The sequence below is a fragment of the Vespula pensylvanica genome, chromosome 17 (assembly GCF_014466175.1).
Source record: "Vespula pensylvanica isolate Volc-1 chromosome 17, ASM1446617v1, whole genome shotgun sequence".
In the NCBI taxonomy this organism is placed as follows: Eukaryota; Metazoa; Arthropoda; class Insecta; order Hymenoptera; family Vespidae; genus Vespula; species Vespula pensylvanica.
In genome coordinates, this window is record NC_057701.1 from 755121 (window position 1) to 775600 (window position 20480).

General features: G+C 35.8%; 1 protein-coding gene across 5 annotated transcripts; it reads left to right on the forward strand.

Annotated features, from left to right (window-relative positions):
- Positions 1-98: 98 nt before the first annotated feature.
- Positions 99-19865, forward strand: LOC122635263 (dynein heavy chain, cytoplasmic). Of its 5 annotated transcripts, none has more exons than XM_043825265.1 (23): positions 99-429; positions 1372-1889; positions 1973-3067; positions 3166-3301; positions 3383-3756; positions 4034-4069; positions 4829-4900; positions 4972-8322; positions 8414-8808; positions 8885-9195; positions 9288-9376; positions 9505-9534; positions 9680-10826; positions 10909-11404; positions 11511-12126; positions 12303-13097; positions 13203-13404; positions 13595-13790; positions 14923-15040; positions 15124-15495; positions 15592-18354; positions 18428-18625; positions 18693-19865. In XM_043825265.1, the coding sequence occupies exons 1-23, from the start codon at positions 186-188 to the stop codon at positions 19125-19127; spliced, it is 13989 nt and encodes a 4662-aa protein (XP_043681200.1). In that variant the 5' UTR covers positions 99-185; the 3' UTR covers positions 19128-19865. The 5 variants fall into 5 exon arrangements, with proteins under 5 accessions (XP_043681200.1, XP_043681199.1, XP_043681201.1 ...); XM_043825264.1 differs by lacking the exon at positions 13595-13790 and adding an exon at positions 14196-14394; XM_043825266.1 differs by lacking the exons at positions 9505-9534; positions 13595-13790 and adding an exon at positions 14196-14394.
- Positions 19866-20480: the final 615 nt, after the last annotated feature.

Sequence of the window (20480 nt, forward strand, 5' to 3'; positions counted from 1 at the left end):
TTAAGTTGGTACTCGTTTGGTGGCAGTTCGATCGTTATGCATAGATACTAGAAACGGATAACCCTTTTCTCGTCTTCCATTTTCTTAAGTTTGTGGCGCTGACAGTTCATTCTGAAAGCGGGGATCGAAGGATCGCCCGCTGAGGAACGTTTTTGAAAATACTTTGAGAGAGTGTAAGACTCGGGATGGGCGACTCCTTGGACGGCTCCGGGGAACCGTCCCCGGAGTCTCAAAATATCGCGATCGTTGATTATCACGCGTTCGCTAATTATCTTTGTAGAGCGGTTAAAGTTCTATCTCCTGATGAAGACGTGGTGCCACCCGCTTTTAACTTGGCACTCGAAGATAAGAATAATCAGGAATCCATAAGAAAGTTCATCGGAGACTCTCAGATCTGGGCACTTTTTATTCAAAGGGCTTCGAGTAAAGGTAAATTCGAACATTGAATTTTACGACTTACGTGCATGTACATATATGTAATATATACGTATATACATACATGTATACATATGCATATCTCTCTGGACTTTATGTATATATAAATATATGTATACACCTAAGTATTGTCTATATGCATACATATGCGTATACGTATACGTACATACATATGTATCTTATAGTGTAGAACCATTTCTCGAGGATGCCTTTTGTCCTTGTTACACGCGTTATCCTCCATTGTGTTGCACTTTTCAATGCAACGGTACATTCGTCGTAGGAAGAAAACGCTCATTAAAAATCAATGCATTGCTTGAAACGACATCCGTCGTTGACCAAAGTGATTTCATATATCTCTTTCTAAATTATGAGTCATACGCCGGTGAGAATCGATACACGCGCATATCGACAATCTTCTACCTATCCTTTTCATCGTTCTCTCTGTCCTTTTCTTTGATCATATTGTCCTCTTTTTTTTTTTTCTTATCGATCTTTCTCAGAAAAACTGCATGCATAAAATGTCGTTTTAATGTCGTATATCAATAGTATAATTAAAAAAAAAAAATGTTGCAAAGAATTTTCAAGGCCGAATCCTTTAATTCATTTTATTTTTCTTTTTATTTTGATCGATCATTGGATGAAGATTACCGGCTAGAAGCAGCCATCTTTTTTTTTTACGAATTATTTATTCGAAGAGTCCTTGACGTTATTATCTTTTTTATTGTACGTCAAACACTGACTTTCAAGAATTATCTACTTGTTTGGGTTTGTTTTTCTTTGCTGTTTCATTCAGAAGATGCGAAAAATTTTGCAAAACTTTTTTATATACAAAAAAATTGTGAATATTGTATGAAACAAAAAAGCAAATAAACATTTGATCGTATCTTGTTCTATTGCGTAAATTGAATCGATTTTTTGCTGCTATCTATATTTCAGAGGAAGATGGTGGAGAAGGAGATGAAGAAAAAGAAAATACATGTTATTATATATCGAATGAGATACACTTTAGTAATCCTAAAATGGCCTCCATAGTTCTAACTAAACGTGGTACCGTAGTTGAGGCTGATAAATCTATCCATTCTCAATTACGGTTGGTCACATTTTCCGATGGGCCACCTTACGAAACCTTGCATGCTATGAGTAAAACGATGGCACCTTACTTCAAGAGCTATGTGAAAGAAACTGGTAGAGCTGATAGAGATGGAGACAAAATGGTACCTTCGGTTGAAAAGAAAATAGCTCAACTTGAAATGGGTCTGTTACATTTGCAACAGAACATCGACATACCAGAAATTACGTTGCAAGTTCATCCTTTAGTAGCATCTGTTATCAAACAATGCGCGGAAGAAAATAGAAGACCAAAAGTTTCAGATTTTGGTGATAAAGTAGAAGATTCAACATTTTTAAATCAATTACAGAATGGTGTTAATAGATGGATAAAAGAAATTCAAAAGGTAAGATGCATTAAATATAAGGTATTAAAATTAATTAATATCGCATATAATGCTGTTCATTAAAATAATTATATACTATCTAGGTAACAAAGTTAAACCGTGATCCAGAATCTGGAACTGCATTGCAAGAAATTTCATTTTGGCTGAATCTTGAAAGAGCTCTACATCGAATTCAGGAAAAACGAGAAAGCGTTGAAATCTCTTTAACTCTTCGTATTCTCAAGCACGGAAAACGTTTCCATGCAACTGTGAGCTTCGACACGGATACGGGATTGAAACAAGCATTAGCCACAGTAAATGATTACAATCCTCTGATGAAAGATTTTCCTATCAATGACCTATTATCTGCGACAGAATTAGAAAGAATAAGAGCAGCTGTGCAACAAATCTTCATGCATTTAAGAAAGATCAGAAGTACTAAGTATCCAATACAAAGAGTACTAAGATTGGTAGAAGCAATCTCTAGAGACTTAAGTCAACAACTTCTCAAAGTATTAGGCACGCGAAGACTCATGCACATTCCATTTGATGAATTTGAGAAAGTAATGAGTCAATGCTTCGAAGTGTTTATATCATGGGACGACGAATACGATAAATTAACAGGATTATTACGAGACGTGATAAAGAAAAAACGAGACGAACAAATGAAAATGGTTTGGCGAATTTTACCAGCTCATAAAAAGTTACAAACTCGAATGGAACACATGCGACGTTTCCGTAGACAACACGAACAACTCAGAACTGTCATTGTACGTGTACTTAGACCTACAGTTTGTCAAAACAATAATACTGCTACTATAGAAAATGCAGACAACGACAACGTAAAAGTAGAATTTGCCTTAGATGCTGCGGATGCAAATGCAATTAGTGAAGTTAATTTGGCATATGAAAATGTAAAAGAAGTTGATTGTCTTGACATTACCAAAGAGGGTGGAGAATCTTGGGAAGCTGCTGTGCACAGATACGAAGAGCGAATAGAACGTGTAGAAGCTCGAATCACGGCACATCTTAGAGATCAATTGGGTACTGCGAAAAATGCTAATGAAATGTTTAGAATCTTCTCTAGATTTAATGCCCTATTTGTAAGATCACATATACGTGGTGCTATTAGGGAATACCAAACACAATTGATTCAGAGAGTAAAAGATGATATTGAGGCACTTCATGAAAAATTCAAGGTATGTTTATATATATATACACATATATATATAGATCAAATTAATCAAAACAATGTGAAATTAAAACTGTGTGTCTTTAATACATTTGATTTATGTAGGTTCAATATGCACAAAGTAAATGTTGCAGAATGAGTATGGTTAGAGATTTACCACCTGTTGCTGGATCTATAATATGGGTCAAACAAATAGATTATCAACTTACTATGTATTTAAAACGTGTTGAAGATGTTTTAGGTAAGCTGGAAAATGTTCTTGTAACTCCTTGATTCTTAAATTAATATTATTATTATTATTATTATTATTATTTTTTATCAGGAAAGGGTTGGGAAAATCATATAGAGGGTCAAAAATTAAAAGCAGATGGTGATAGTTTTCGTATGAAGTTATCAACGCAAGAAATATTTGATGATTGGGCTCGGAAAGTTCAGCAACGAAACTTAGGCGTTACTGGTCGAATATTTGCGATAGAAAGTATACGTTCGAGAACGAGTCGTGGGAATGTATTAAAACTAAAAGTGAATTTTCTTCCTGAGATTATTACTCTTTCTAAAGAAGTAAGAAATTTACGAAATCTCGGTTTCCGTGTACCGTTGGCTATTGTAAATAAAGCGTATCAAGCCAACCAGCTATATCCCTTTGCCATTAGCTTGATTGAAAGCATCAGGACATATGAGAGAACACTTGAAAAGGTAAGATATTTATGTACATGAACTATCATTATTATTATCAAAAAGTTTATTTTACTATTTTTAAATAACACCTTCCTTTTATTTTTCTCTAGAAATGTTCTTATTTTCTTGATATTTCTGTGTCATCAATATAAGTGTTATAATGATATATAGGGAAGTCAGTGCTTCAAAAATTCGAATAAAATAATAGAAAATGCTAGGGAATAGTGCCAGATTGAAGATTTTTTATATTAGATTTATTGACATTTCTAATCCCTTGGATCTCCAACATTTTTAGCTTACCAATCGGAGTCCCCACTGTCCCGCATTAAAGGTAGCCATTATATATGATGCTTCCAGGAACTATGCATCTTGCCTATATCTGCAAATATTTCTGTCTGCCTGCTTAGCTATTGTAGAAAAGTTTGTACTGTGCAAGATGAAATCGTTTTATTTTTATCAACATGAACGTTTTAAGGAAAATAGTCCCAATTCTTTTCAGTACAAGTAGGATGCTTATAGGAATATGCAGGAACGTGAATAATTATAAACATCGTTGTTTATTTGGTAATGGGCATGTACTTATTGCTTTCAACATATAATGTGACTTAAAAAAGATAGAGAGAGAGAAAAAAAAAGCAAGGAAACAACTCAAGAAGTATTGGAAATTAATCAGAATTCCAAAAGTCTTCCAATATTTTGCCAGCTTTCGTAGTTGTTGAGTTTATTGAGATATCAAATTTGTATTTGCTCTCTATAAATATTATTATAGAATATAATGGAAAGAAATATGAAGTTTTTTATTTATGCATATTTGAAAATAGATTTTTTGAATAAGTTATAACTACATTGGGTATTGATAATGCCTTAAATTGTGATATCAAGTATAATTTGTATTTATAAAATTAATATGAAGAGAATACTATGCCAGTATATCGCCAGTGTATATTTAAATATTTTTAAGTTTGCATTGTGCCAGTTTGTCCATTACTGAATGGTACTCAGTATTTAATGTCGTGAAACTGTATTACAGAAATAGTTAGAAGCATAAATCTTTTCGTACAATTATAATTGGTACGTATCTTTTCTACAGATCGAGGATAAGGCCAGTATCATACCTTTGGTTGCGGGTATGCGGAAAGATGTTTTATCGCTTATTTCTGAGGTGAGCTATATAAATATCATTTTGTTACGTGATTTTATAATGCATTGTTTTGATCAATGTTATGTATTTAGGGCATTGCTTTAATTTGGGAGAGTTACAAACTTACTCAATATGTACAACGTCTGTCAGATGTAGTCGTCTCTTTTCAAGAAAAAGTCGAAGATCTTTTGGTTGTTGAAGAACAACTGGATGTGGATGTTCGTTCTTTGGAAACTTGTCCTTATTCTGCAAATACTTTCGCTGATATATTATCGAAGATTCAAAAGTCTATCGATGAATTGTCATTGAAAAATTATTCCAACTTGCACATATGGGTTGCAAGATTAGACGAAGAAGTAGAGAAAAACTTAGCAGCAAGATTGGAAGCTGGAATTAAAGCGTGGACTGATGCTCTTACTGGTCGAAAAAAAGAAGTAGATTTAAGTATGGATACAGATGCACCTGCACAGCCGACACACAAACCAGGTGGCGATCCAAAAATTCAAAATCAAATACACGAAGTTAGAATCACCAATCAAACGATGTATTTATACCCAAGTATCGAAGATGCAAGATTTCAGATAATGCAACAGCTATTTGCATGGCAAGCTATTGTTACTTCTCAGATACGTCTTCAAAGTTCTAGATATCAAGTAGGTTTGGATAAACCTGAATCAGGTACTTACAGAAATTTACTTACTAAATTACCCGCTGGTAAACAACCATTAGAAGCTGCTTATGAGGCAGTAGAATCGAAAATGAAGGATGTGGCTGATTATGTAGATCAATGGTTACGATATCAAGCTTTATGGGATCTTCAACCAGATAATCTTTATGGCAAATTGGGAGAAAATATCAATTTATGGATGAAGTGCTTAAATGACATCAAGAAGACAAGGACAACTTTCGATACCTCGGACACCAGACGTGAATTTGGACCTGTTATCATAGATTTTGCTAAAGTACAGAGTAAAGTGTCTTTGAAGTATGACTCATGGCACAAGGAGACTTTGGGTAAATTCGGAACTCTTCTCGGCAACGAGATGGCTAGTTTCCACGCACAAGTATCCAAATCCAGAAGTGATTTAGAACAACAATCTATCGAAGCAGCAAGTACATCAGATGCAGTAGGTTTCATTACATATGTGCAATCTCTTAAACGTAAAATGAAAGTTTGGGAAAAACAAGTCGATATATACAGAGAGGGTCAAAGAATCCTCGAACGTCAAAGATTCCAATTCCCGTCTTCTTGGTTACACGTAGATAACATAGAAGGCGAATGGGGTGCATTCAATGAGATAATTAAGAGAAAGGATACAAGTATTCAAACGCAAGTTGCCTCTTTGCAAATGAAAATTGTTGCGGAAGATAAAGCCGTTGAAACAAGAACGATCGATTTTCTTAGCGACTGGGAGAGAGGTAAGCCAGTCGAAGGTCATTTACGTCCTGACGATGCTTTACAACAACTTCAATTATTCGAAAGTAAATTTGCAAGGCTCAAGGAAGAGAGAGACAACGTCGCAAAAGCAAAAGAAGCTTTGGAATTGCAAGAACCAGGAGGTGTATCCACTAGCGAGGATAGAATGCAAGTAGTATTCGAGGAGCTTCAAGATTTAAGAGGAGTATGGTCTGAGTTATCTAGGATTTGGGCTCAAATAGATGAAACTCGTGAGAAACCATGGTTATCGGTCCAACCGCGAAAGTTACGTCAACAATTGGACACCATGATGGCTCAATTGAAAGAACTACCAGCCAGACTGAGACAATATTCTTCGTACGAGTATGTGAAAAAGATGTTGCAAAATTATACGAAGGTCAATATGCTTATCGTGGAATTAAAATCCGATGCATTAAAGGAAAGACATTGGAAACAATTGACCAAACAACTTAGAGTTAATTGGGTATTGAGCGAGCTTACTCTAGGCCAAGTATGGGACGTAAATCTTCAAAAGAATGAATCTATTGTAAAAGATATCATTCTAGTCGCTCAAGGCGAAATGGCGTTGGAAGAATTTTTGAAACAAGTAAGAGAATCTTGGCAAACCTATGAATTGGATTTGCTAAACTATCAAAACAAATGTAGATTGATCCGTGGTTGGGACGATTTATTTAATAAAGTGAAAGAACATATCAATTCGGTAGCTGCTATGAAACTCTCGCCGTATTATAAAGTATTTGAAGAGGAAGCTTTAACCTGGGAGGAAAAATTGAATAGAATTAATGCGTTATTCGATGTTTGGATAGATGTACAAAGACGTTGGGTTTATCTCGAGGGAATTTTCTCAGGCAGCGCGGATATCAAAACTTTATTACCAGTGGAAACATCACGATTCCAAAGCATCAGTTCCGAATTTCTTGGTTTAATGAAGAAGGTATCTAAATCTCCTATGGTTATGGATGTTTTGAACATACCTGGTGTACAACGAGCTCTCGAGCGTTTAGCAGATTTACTTGGAAAGATACAGAAAGCTCTTGGAGAATATTTAGAGAGAGAACGAACGTCCTTCCCAAGATTTTACTTTGTCGGCGACGAAGATTTATTGGAGATTATTGGTAACAGTAAAAATATCGCAAGGCTACAGAAACACTTTAAGAAGATGTTTGCCGGTGTAACAGCTATTCTTTTGAACGAAGACAACACGATCATCACTGGAATAGCTTCGCGAGAAGGTGAAGAAGTTATTTTCCAAACACCGGTATCTACCATCGATCATCCAAAGATCAATGAATGGCTAACTCTCGTTGAAAAAGAAATGCGCGTTACCTTGGCATCGAGCCTCATGAAAGCAGTACAAGATATAAAACAGTTCAAAGACGGCAATATTAATGCACAAGCATTCATGACTTGGTGCGATAATTTCCAAGCTCAAATCATTGTACTTGCTGCACAAATCTTATGGTCCGAGGATGTAGAAGCTGCTCTACACGAGGCACAAAGTGATCCAAGTAAAAATCCATTGGAGAGAGTGCTTCTTCAGGTCGAGGGTACTTTGAACGTTTTAGCAGATTCGGTACTACAAGAGCAACCACCTTTGAGACGAAAGAAGTTGGAACATTTGATCAACGAATTTGTACATAAACGTACGGTTACGAGAAGATTGATTGCTAACAAAGTATCGAATCCAAAAGCATTTGAATGGCTTTGCGAAATGCGCTTTTACTTTGATCCCAGACAAACCGACGTCTTGCAACAACTTACAATTCATATGGCAAATGCCAAATTCTATTATGGATTTGAATATTTAGGTGTACAAGACAGATTGGTGCAAACACCTTTGACCGATCGTTGTTATCTAACTATGACTCAAGCTTTGGAAGCAAGACTTGGTGGTTCTCCATTTGGACCAGCTGGTACTGGAAAAACAGAATCCGTAAAGGCTTTGGGTCATCAACTTGGAAGACTCGTATTAGTTTTCAATTGCGACGAGACGTTTGATTTCCAGGTAAATTTATAAGAAAAGTATACATACATACATACATCCATATTGTGTAAAAAGAAATTCTTGCATACATATTATTATATTTTACTTGCAGGCCATGGGTCGTATATTTGTTGGGCTTTGCCAAGTCGGAGCATGGGGATGCTTCGACGAATTTAATCGGCTCGAAGAACGTATGTTATCAGCAGTTTCTCAACAAGTTCAGACTATTCAGGAAGCTCTCAAGAGTCAAATGGAAGGAAAGAGAGAAGGAACTCTTTGCGTAGAATTGGTTGGGAAACAAGTCAGAGTTTCTACGGACATGGCAATATTCATTACTATGAATCCTGGTTATGCGGGCCGTTCGAATCTGCCAGATAATTTGAAAAAATTATTCAGATCCTTGGCAATGACTACGCCGGATAGACAATTGATAGCAGAAGTCATGCTTTTCAGTCAAGGCTTTAGATCTGCTGAAAAATTGGCTTGTAAAATTGTACCATTTTTCAAGTATGTAATAACATCAATACCTACAAAATAATCCTCCTATTAATTACGTTCGTTAACGTTGAAATTAATATTCCAGATTGTGCGACGAACAACTTTCCAATCAATCGCATTACGACTTTGGTCTGAGAGCCTTAAAATCCGTATTGATATCTGCTGGAAATGTTAAACGCGACCGTATTCAAAAGATTAAGGAAGGCATGCACGGTCGTGGCGAAACGAATATAGATGAAGCTTCTATCGCGGAAAATCTACCAGAACAAGAAATCCTAATCCAATCAGTTTGTGAAACAATGGTACCAAAGTTGGTAGCTGAAGATATTCCATTATTGTTCAGCTTATTAAACGATGTATTCCCTAACGTAAATTATACTCGTGCCGAAATGAAAGGTACGTAAAAAAATATATATATATAAAAAAAAATAGATTATTGAAATAAACAAATCAAAATACTATATCTTATTCCCTTTTTTTTTCTCCAGGCTTAAAAGATCAAATTAGAAAAGTTTGTGCAGAGGAGTATCTTGTGTGTGGTGAAGGTGATGAACAAGGAGGAGCCTGGCAAGAAAAGGTAATTTTTTCGTTTTATATTTTACTAATAATGCTAGTGGATAATGATATGCATGCAAGGGATTTCTTAAGTTATAGTTCAGGTGCACACATTCTAATGCTTAAAATTTGTACTTCATGCATACTCAGGAAATGATAGGCGAAACTTGGATAGAGAAGGTGAGATCTAAGTATACATGTCTAAGTAACGTTATTATAATTTTATATATATATATATATGTGTGTGTATATAGATATGTGTGCTATTTTGATTTAATTTATATTATATCAACAATTATTATATCTTCGTAATTTTTACACGTAGGTTCTTCAATTGTATCAAATTTGTAATTTGAATCATGGCTTAATGATGGTTGGTCCAAGTGGTTCAGGAAAAACGATGGCTTGGAAAGTATTATTGAAAGCCTTAGAACGATTCGAGGGAATAGAAGGAGTAGCTCACGTTATTGATCCTAAAGCCATCAGCAAGGAAACATTGTATGGTGTTTTAGATCCGAACACGCGCGAATGGACAGATGGTTTGTTCACTCATATTCTTCGAAAAATAATTGACAACGTGAGAGGTGAAATAAATAAACGTCAATGGATTATATTCGATGGAGATGTAGACCCTGAATGGGTAGAAAATCTTAATTCAGTCTTAGATGACAATAAACTGCTTACATTACCAAACGGTGAACGTTTAAGTTTACCTCCTAACGTAAGAGTGATGTTCGAGGTACAAGATTTAAAATATGCTACATTGGCGACAGTTTCTCGTTGTGGTATGGTATGGTTCTCTGAAGATGTCCTGTCAACGGAAATGATATTCGAAAATTACATGTTACGTTTAAGAAACATTCCATTAGAAGATGGCGAGGAGGAGCCTCTTAGCAAGAAAACTGCAGAAAAAGAAGATAGTGTTTCACCTGCATTATCAGTACAAAGAGAAGTTGCTAGTATTTTACAAAGTTATTTTGCACCAGACGGCTTAGTGGTAAGATGCTTGGAATATGCTATGAAGCAAGAGCATATAATGGACTTTACAAGATTAAGAGCCCTTAGTTCACTTTTCTCGATGTTGAATCAAGCTGTTCGCAACGTTTTGCAATATAATCATAGTCATACTGATTTCCCATTGCCAAGCGAACAACTGGAACGTTATATGCCAAAATGTTTGATCTATGCATTGCTTTGGAGTTTTGCTGGAGATGCTAAATTGAAAGTTAGATCGGATTTAGGTGATTTTATCAGATCGATTACGACTGTACCTTTGCCGGCACAAAGTAACATTCCAATTATAGACTTCGAAGTAAATATACACGGCGAATGGCTACCATGGAGTAACAAGGTACCTCAAATCGAGGTAGAAACGCATAAAGTTGCCACACCAGATATTGTAGTACCTACTTTGGACACCGTAAGACACGAAAGTCTGTTGTATACGTGGTTAGCCGAACATAAACCTTTAGGTACGTTGTATTTACTGATTTTATTTGTTAGTTAAATATTACAATTATCAATTTATATTAACATCATATTTTTTGCTTATAGTACTGTGTGGTCCACCGGGTTCTGGAAAGACTATGACTCTCTTCTCTGCTTTAAGAGCCTTACCTGACATGGAAGTCGTTGGCCTCAACTTTTCTTCGGCTACAACTCCTGAATTATTACTTAAAACGTTTGATCATTACTGCGAATATCGCAAGACACCTAACGGCGTTGTACTGTCTCCCGTACAATTAGGAAAATGGCTAGTTTTATTCTGCGATGAAATAAATTTACCCGATATGGACAATTATGGAACGCAACGTGTAATATCGTTCTTGAGGCAGCTCGTTGAACATAGAGGCTTTTATAGAACAAGCGATCAAGCATGGGTCACGTTAGAAAGAATTCAATTTGTTGGAGCTTGTAATCCACCAACAGATCCAGGCAGAAAACCGCTCAGTCATAGATTTTTACGACATGTACCGGTTATTTACGTCGATTATCCAGGAGAAACTTCTTTGAAACAAATTTATGGAACATTTACACGTGCTATGCTCAGGTAAGCTTAACGAGCTTAATGATTACATATGCATTCAATTATCGCATATGATCCTTTGTTGGATATATGATAATATATGATTAATATCTTTTAAATCATATTGCAGACTGACTCCTTCTTTGAGAGGCTACGCAGAACCTTTGACAAACGCTATGGTAGAATTTTATTTAGCCTCTCAAGAAAGATTCACTCAAGATATGCAACCACATTATGTTTATTCTCCGCGTGAAATGACACGTTGGGTACGTGGAATTTGTGAGGCTATAAGACCTTTGGATAATCTTTCGGTCGAAGGTTTAGTTCGTTTATGGGCACACGAAGCACTCCGTCTTTTCCAAGACAGACTCGTAGAAGATTCTGAACGAGCATGGACGAACAAAAATATCGACACTGTAGCTATGAAACATTTCATGGGTGTGGATAAGGAAAGAGCTTTGACTAGACCGATTTTATACAGCAACTGGTTGTCGAAGGATTATGTACCTGTAAACAGACAAGAATTAAGAGATTACGTTCGAGCCAGATTAAAAGTATTTTATGAAGAAGAATTGGATGTTCCCTTAGTTCTATTTGATGAAGTTTTAGAACATGTTTTACGAATCGACAGAATTTTCCGACAGCCTCAGGGACACTTGTTACTTATTGGTGTCTCTGGCGCTGGTAAGACGACTCTGTCTAGATTCGTAGCATGGATGAATGGGCTTTCCATTTTCCAAATAAAGGTATATTACTTTTTTGTCTCTCTCTCTTTCTCTCATTTTATTTATTTTTTTTCTTTATCTTATTTATATTTTATATATATATATATATATGTGTGCGTATATATACATTGTTCTCTTTGTTCATTTTTTTTTATGGAAAGTTTATTAACGTTAAAACGCCTGATCTGATTTAAAAGGTTCATAATAAATATACTGGTGAAGATTTTGACGAAGATTTGCGTCAAGTATTAAGACGATCCGGTTGCAAAGATGAAAAAATAGCTTTCATTCTCGACGAATCAAACGTTCTAGACTCTGGTTTCTTGGAACGTATGAACACTCTGTTAGCTAATGGCGAAGTACCTGGATTGTTTGAAGGTGATGAATATACGACTCTTATGACTCAATGTAAAGAAGGAGCACAACGAGAAGGTCTAATGTTAGACTCTAACGAAGAATTATACAAATGGTTTACTGGTCAAGTTATGAAGAATTTACATGTTGTATTTACAATGAATCCAAGCACCGACGGACTCAAAGATCGTGCTGCTACCTCTCCAGCATTGTTCAACAGATGTGTTTTGAACTGGTTTGGAGATTGGTCAGATAATGCGTTATTCCAGGTTGGCAAAGAATTTACTAGTCGAGTTGATTTAGAAAGACCATCGTGGAAGTGTCCAGATTTCTTCCCTTCTGTCTGTTCACTTATTCCATCTCAACCATCACACAGAGATGCTGTAATAAATGCATGCGTTTATGTGCATCAAACATTACATAAAGCAAACACAAGATTAACTAAGAGAGGTGCCAGGACAATGGCAATTACTCCTCGTCATTATCTTGATTTTATTAATCATTTCGTTAAATTGTATCAAGAAAAAAGAAGCGATCTGGAAGAACAACAATTGCATTTAAATGTTGGATTAAGTAAAATCGCTGAGACGGTCGAACAAGTGGAAGAAATGCAGAAGAGTTTGGCGGTCAAATCTCAGGTACGTTGATACTCGATCGAATGAAAAGCATACGTGTCTGTTGTGTTAAAACAAACAAACAAACAAATTGAACTACTTGATTTCGACGATATTCATTCATTCCAGGAATTGCAAGCTAAGAACGAAGCTGCCAATGCCAAATTAAAACAGATGGTTAAAGATCAGCAAGAGGCAGAAAAGAAGAAAGTACAGAGTCAAGAAATCCAACAGCAGCTTGCTATACAAACGGTTGCTATTAATCAAAAGAGAGACGATGTTATGGCCGATCTTGCACAAGTAGAACCAGCTGTTATTGATGCACAAAATGGTACGTTCTATTTCTACTTTACAAAGATTATTTTCATCGCCATTTTGATTAGAAAACATAAATTTTTTTTATTATTATTATATTACTTACCGTTGTTTCTTTTTTTTTTTTTAATTGATTATTATTATTACTATTATCATTTACGTGTATTATGCACGATCTGTGTTCGATCGATTCGCATCGAATCTAGCCGTGAAGGGGATTAAACGTCAACATCTCGTCGAAATCCGATCTATGGCGAATCCTCCAGCTATCGTAAAGCTAGCGTTAGAATCGATTTGTCTTTTACTCGAGGAAAATGCTGTAGATTGGAAACAAATTCGTACAGTTATAATGAAGGACAGCTTCATACCCACTATCGTCAACTTCAACACAGAAATGATCATGTAAGAAGTTCAACTACGGATCTGCTGAATGTACAACGCGCACGTGGAAGATTAATCCAAAAAGAAGCCGTATTATAACTGCTTGATATATGTTCTGTTTCTTCACCATGCTCCTTTGTTAATCATAGTACACGTATTAATATACATGCAAATCGAGGATTTACACAATATACGAGATACGTTGACTTGCTTCGATTTGCATATGTATTAATGCTTATCTTGTCTTTTGTACATATTACATGTTATATTGTTTGTCTAACTTATTCGTAGGTCTGTCAAAATGAAAAATCGTGGTTTTTTTTTTTTTAATTACGACGCTTACTCCCCATAATCTCGAATAACTTATCTAATGTGTCTAAACGTTTTCTTAGTACTATATAAAATTGTTTCGTGTTTTTCGTATAGCCGTGAAATCTATAAAGAAACAGCATTTAGTCGAGGTTCGCTCTATGGCGAATCCACCAGCTATTGTGAAGGTTGCATTGGAGTCTATCTGCTTATTGCTCGGTGAAAATGCCAGTGACTGGAAATCTATACGCGCGGTCATCATGAGAGACAATTTTATCAATACCATTGTCTCTAATTTCAGTACTGAGGATATTACGTAAGCATGCTTCAATGTTTGTTTCCTTCACTAAAACGGTAAATTTCTAACGAGAATAAATTAGCTAACATATTAATTGTATATAATTATTACGTTTTATATAACACTAAATCAAATCATGATTTTTATTTATTTATTTTTTTTGATTACTTTATATAGAGTTTTTTTTTTCTATCCAAATTTCACAAGACGGAACGTGTATGTTGATACGTTTTTCTCATTCATTATAACGTTCCTATATACTCTTGTACACCTCAATCATGCTGAAATTATTCGAACAATTAACATCCAGTAATCTGACTATTTCTGACGCAATAACAATACACATTATCACGAATGTGCAGAAGTCTTTCATCTTGTGCTTGCACGCCAGTAATTTCCAAATATCATTGTTACTAATCAAAAAGTTATATGTTCATAATGTTCGACTAACGCACTACGTTATATGTGATCGTTTAATTAAAATGAAAATTTATTACGTATCGCGGTTGAACGCGAGGTATTATATTTAACACAATATTTGTGTAGTGACGAGGTGAGAGAAAAAATGAAGAGTCGATACTTAAGCAATCCTGATTACAACTTTGAAAAAGTCAATCGTGCTAGCATGGCTTGTGGACCTTTAGTAAAATGGGCTACTGCACAGGTAAATATGAATTTTTGATATTGAAACAGATCAACGAATTGTTTTTATTTCATAGCTTTATTAATACGATTAATATGTTTCAGATCGAGTACGCTGATATGTTGAAACGAGTTGAACCATTGAGAGAAGAACTTCATTCTTTAGAACGACAAGCAGAAACGAATAAATTGAAGGGAGAAGAAGTGAAGAATTTAATTGCCCAATTGGAACAAAGTATAGCATCGTACAAGGAAGAATATGCTCAACTCATTTCTCAAGCACAAGCTATTAAAGCTGATTTAGAAAGTGTACAAGCTAAGGTAGATCGATCGATTGCTCTATTGAAATCATTGGTTATCGAAAGAGAACGTTGGGAAGCAACTAGTGAAACGTTTAAGAGTCAAATGTCTACTATAATCGGTGATGTGTTGTTGTCATCAGCGTTCCTTGCATATGCTGGGTATTTCGATCAACATGTAAGTGATATGCACGATCCTTTACGTTGAATACATATACGATCGATAGATCTCAAATAAATAAATAAATAAATAAATAAATAAATGTTTTTACAGTACCGTCAAAATCTATTTACTACGTGGTGCCAACATCTTCAACACGCGAATTTGCAGTTCCGAGCGGATATTGCTAGGACAGAGTACTTGTCTAATCCAGACGAACGTTTGAGGTGGCAAGCAAACGCATTGCCAACCGACGATCTTTGCACGGAGAATGCTATTATGTTGAAACGATTTAATAGATATCCCTTGATAATCGATCCTTCAGGACAAGCAACAGAATTTATAATGAACGAGTTTAAGGATCGAAAGATAACGAAAACCAGTTTCTTGGATGATTCCTTTAGAAAAAATCTGGAGAGTGCGTTACGATTCGGTAATCCATTGTTGGTACAAGATGTGGAAAATTACGATCCGATATTAAATCCAGTATTAAACAGAGAACTTAGGAGAACTGGTGGACGAGTGCTAATAACGCTAGGAGATCAAGATATCGATCTTTCACCTTCCTTTGTAATATTCTTATCGACGAGAGATCCCACGGTAGAGTTCCCACCGGATATCTGTTCTCGCGTTACCTTCGTCAATTTCACCGTCACTAGAAGTTCTTTACAAAGTCAATGTCTCAATCAAGTATTGAAAGCCGAACGTCCAGACATCGACGAAAAGAGATCTGATTTGTTGAAACTTCAAGGAGAATTCCATTTGAGATTAAGACAGCTGGAAAAGTCATTATTGCAAGCATTAAACGATGCCAAAGGAAAGATCCTTGACGATGATTCTGTCATCACGACTTTGGAGACATTGAAACAAGAAGCTGCTGATATTAGTAAGAAAGTGGAAGAAACTGACAAAGTGATCGCAGAAATTGAGACTGTCTCTCAGCAGTATATGCCATTGTCTCAAGCCTGTTCAAATATGTATTTCACGATGGACAGTCTCAATCAAGTACACTTCTTGTATCAATATTCTTTAAAAATGTTTTTGGATATATTTACGTCCGTTTTGTCCCAGAATCCTAGATTAATCAACATATCGGATTATACACAAAGATTATCCGTTATTACCAGCGATCTGTTCTCCGTCTGTTACGAACGAGTTGCTCGAGGAATGTTGCACACGGATAGATTAACGTTCGCATTACTACTTTGCCGTATTCATCTGAAGGGCATAGCCACTGAATCGACTTACGATAGCGAATTTACGTTCTTCCTAAGAGGAAAAGAGGGTGTATTGAATATTCGCGCACCACCGGTACCCTATTTAAGTTCGGAACAGCAGGAAGCGATGATGCGTATAAGCATAAGACTTCCAGCTTTCAAAAAGCTTGCGGAGAAGATACAAGAGAATGGCGATTTTGCTGCATGGTTGCAATCTCCAACGCCAGAGACTTGCGTTCCCAAACTTTGGGAAGAAGAAAAACCATTGTCACCGATCGGTACTGCTATGCATCAATTATTGATAATACAAGCGTTCCGACCAGATCGAGTAATCGCAGCTGCATCTTTAGTCGTGATATCCGCACTTGGAGAATCGTTTATGGCTGCAGCAGAAATAGAACTCGATTTTGCTTCCGTCGTAGAGAATCAGCTGAAAGCGACGGTCCCGGCGTTACTTTGTTCCGTGCCAGGATTCGATGCTTCGAGCAGAGTCGACGATTTAGCCGCAGAATTGGGTAAACAAATAGCAAGCATTGCCATTGGCTCTGCCGAAGGTTTCAATCAAGCTGACAGAGCTATCAACATGGCTGTTAAAGCTGGTAGATGGGTAATATTGAAGAACGTACATCTGGCTCCGCAATGGTTGGTTCAGCTCGAAAAGAAACTCCACAGTTTGCAACCACACGCCAGTTTCCGTTTGTTCTTAACGATGGAAATCAATCCGAAAGTGCCGGTGAATTTGTTAAGAGCTGGTAGGATCTTTGTCTTTGAACCACCTCCTGGCATAAGAGCAAACTTACTTCGAACGTTCAGCACGGTTCCAGCGTCTCGTATGATGAAGGCACCTAACGAAAGAGCACGACTCTACTTCCTTCTTGCATGGTTCCATGCTATCGTTCAAGAACGTCTTCGTTATGCTCCTTTGGGATGGGCGAAGCACTACGAATTCAATGAGAGCGACCTTAGAGTTGCCTGTGATACGCTCGATACTTGGATAGAAACCACAGCTATGGGTAGAACGAATTTGCCACCAGAAAAGGTACCTTGGGATGCTTTGGTGACATTGCTGTCTCAATGTATTTACGGTGGTAAGATCGATAACGATTACGATCAACGACTACTGACATCATTTTTACGAAAACTCTTCACTCCGCGATCGTTCGAAGCAGACTTTGCGTTGGTTGCTAACGTAGACGGAGCACAAGGAAGTCCAAGACATATTACAATGCCAGATGGCACGAGACGAGATCATTTCCTTAAATGGATAGAATCCTTAGCCGATCGACAGACTCCTTCTTGGCTCGGTTTACCAAACAATGCTGAGAAAGTACTTTTAACGACAAGGGGAACCGATTTAATATCGAAGTTACTCAAAATGCAGCAATTAGAGGACGAGGACGAATTGGCGTACTCCAATGAAGAATCATTGGTTACTCCTAGAGAGGCAGAAGCAGATGGTCGTCCATCTTGGATGAGAACTTTGCATAATTCAGCGTCCACGTGGTTGCAATTGTTGCCAAAGAATCTACCAACTCTTAAAAGGACAGTGGAAAATATCAAAGATCCTCTCTATAGATATTTCGAAAGGGAAGTTAACAGCGGAGCTAAACTTCTACAAGACGTTATTCACGACTTGGAAGATATTGTATTAATTTGTCAGGTATGTCAATCGCGTTTGAGCCCAATCACTTCTGATAAAACTATGGTAAATAATTTTCTAATTCGTCTAACAGGGCGAGAAGAAACAGACGAATTATCACAGAACAATGTTGTCCGAACTCGTCAAAGGTATTTTACCAGGTGGCTGGAGAAGATATACCGTTCCACGAGGTTGTACTGTGATACAGTGGATCACTGATTTTAGTCATAGAGTATCCCAATTGCAAGAAGTTTCACGACTGGTTTCACAAGGTGGAGCCAAAGAGATCAAGGTATGTCTTTCTTCTCTTCGCGTTCATGTTATTCGTTTAAACAGTCTGATATTTATTTTATCAACAGAGTTTCCCTGTTTGGCTCGGTGGTTTGTTAAATCCTGAAGCTTATATCACCGCGACACGGCAATGCATCGCACAGGCTAATAGTTGGTCTCTCGAAGAGTTACAATTAGATGTAACGATTGGAGATGGAGATAACATAGCCACGGATGATTGTTCGTTCGCAGTGACTGGTCTGAAATTACAAGGAGCACAATGTAGAGATAATCAATTATATCTTACTTCCACTATTATGACAGATTTGCCAGTGACAATGTTAAGGTGGATCCGATCCTCTACCGAGGAAGCTAGAAAAGGCAAATTATCTTTACCAGTATATTTAAATAGTACTCGTACGGAATTACTTTTCACAGTTGATTTAAATATCGCTCCTAGTCAAGACCCGCATAGCTTTTACGAAAGAGGAGTAGCTGTGTTAACATCTACTGCTTTGAACTAATTTTAATTTATATTTTCTTTAGTTCAAATCGTGTTTAGTAAAACACTTTCGCTGCTATTATAAGCAACGATAATACAATTTATTTCAAATTATATATAGTTGTCTTAAAAGACAGAATAATAATACAAAAGCTTGTAACATTTTAATAATACTAATTATAATAATATAAAATATGTAAATTCCACGAAGCTGTTGGATGTAACTTTAAACGTGCAAAAGATAAAACTATTTAATGCGCTCAGCGTTATTAAAGAAATAAAAGCGTATTTATAAAAAAAAAAAAAAAAAAAAAGAGAAAAAAAAGCAATGTTTTAACAAAAAGGTTGTAATATATATTTCGCTTCGTTTTTATATACATTCTTCTGCTGCTTTGGGAAATCGTTTGCTCTAACAAAGTTACATTATGTTGCTCGGATGTAAGTAATAAAGTAACTATAATATTTATATTGATAATTGAATGGTATATTTAAAGAAGTGTGTATGTACATACACCCCACACACAATGAGATTGTACGTAGGGTATTTTTATTGAGCGTTGCAGCTGTTTTTTTTTTTTTTTTTTTTTTTTTAAGAATAAACAATAACCGAATAACTTAGATTATAACGAATCAATTTCACAAGTATGGCCTATTTGTAAAGTGAAACACGTACGTTTCTTTTATACGTTAGTTACTATATTTAATAGTTGTAAGATTTATTCTGTTAAAAAAAAAAAATTATCAATGTTTTAATAGAATTTAAAAAAAAAGAAAAAATACACAAACACATTTTTCTTAAAGAACGATTGAATGGCTGCATCACTTGAAAAGAATATTCTACCATTCAGTAATAAGTCTCTACATTACCGCGACTCATTTGCTTTATTTATTTATTATAATATAAGTGTCTCTTATTTAATGTTTAAAATGATTAAAATGGGTTATGAATGTTGCAAGTTTTTTACTATTTTCGCAATCCTAGATATTTAATAAATTAATAATTAATTGTCAAATATTATATTGATTGTAAAGTTTTTATTTTTAAATATCCAACATATATCCGATATATATATATATATATATATTTATTTATATACATATATATTTATTAGGAAGAGCAACAACACAAACAACTAGAAAAATTATAAAAGAACATAAAAACTTTATTATGGTCCATTATGTCAGGTATAGCAGTTACATTTATTTTATGAAAAGCTGATAGATTATTTATGATATTACACCACTATAAAGGAGTTATGTACTTAGCGATGCAACTTCTACGCGCTTCTGTTCTTTTTCTATGAAAGTCTTGACTTGAAACGGAGGTTTCTCTCGTACGAGTGTATATTAATTTAATTACGATATGAATCTATCA

Bases quoted from the DNA above. Each gene is read 5' to 3' on its own strand.
- LOC122635263 (XM_043825264.1), top strand. From the start codon at position 186: ATGGGCGACTCCTTGGACGGCTCCGGGGAACCGTCCCCGGAGTCTCAA. The intron at 8,809-8,884 runs GTATGTAATAAC...TTAATATTCCAG, and splicing joins AAAATTGTACCATTTTTCAA to ATTGTGCGACGAACAACTTT. The intron at 14,395-14,922 runs GTAAGCATGCTT...ATATTTGTGTAG, and splicing joins TTCAGTACTGAGGATATTAC to TGACGAGGTGAGAGAAAAAA.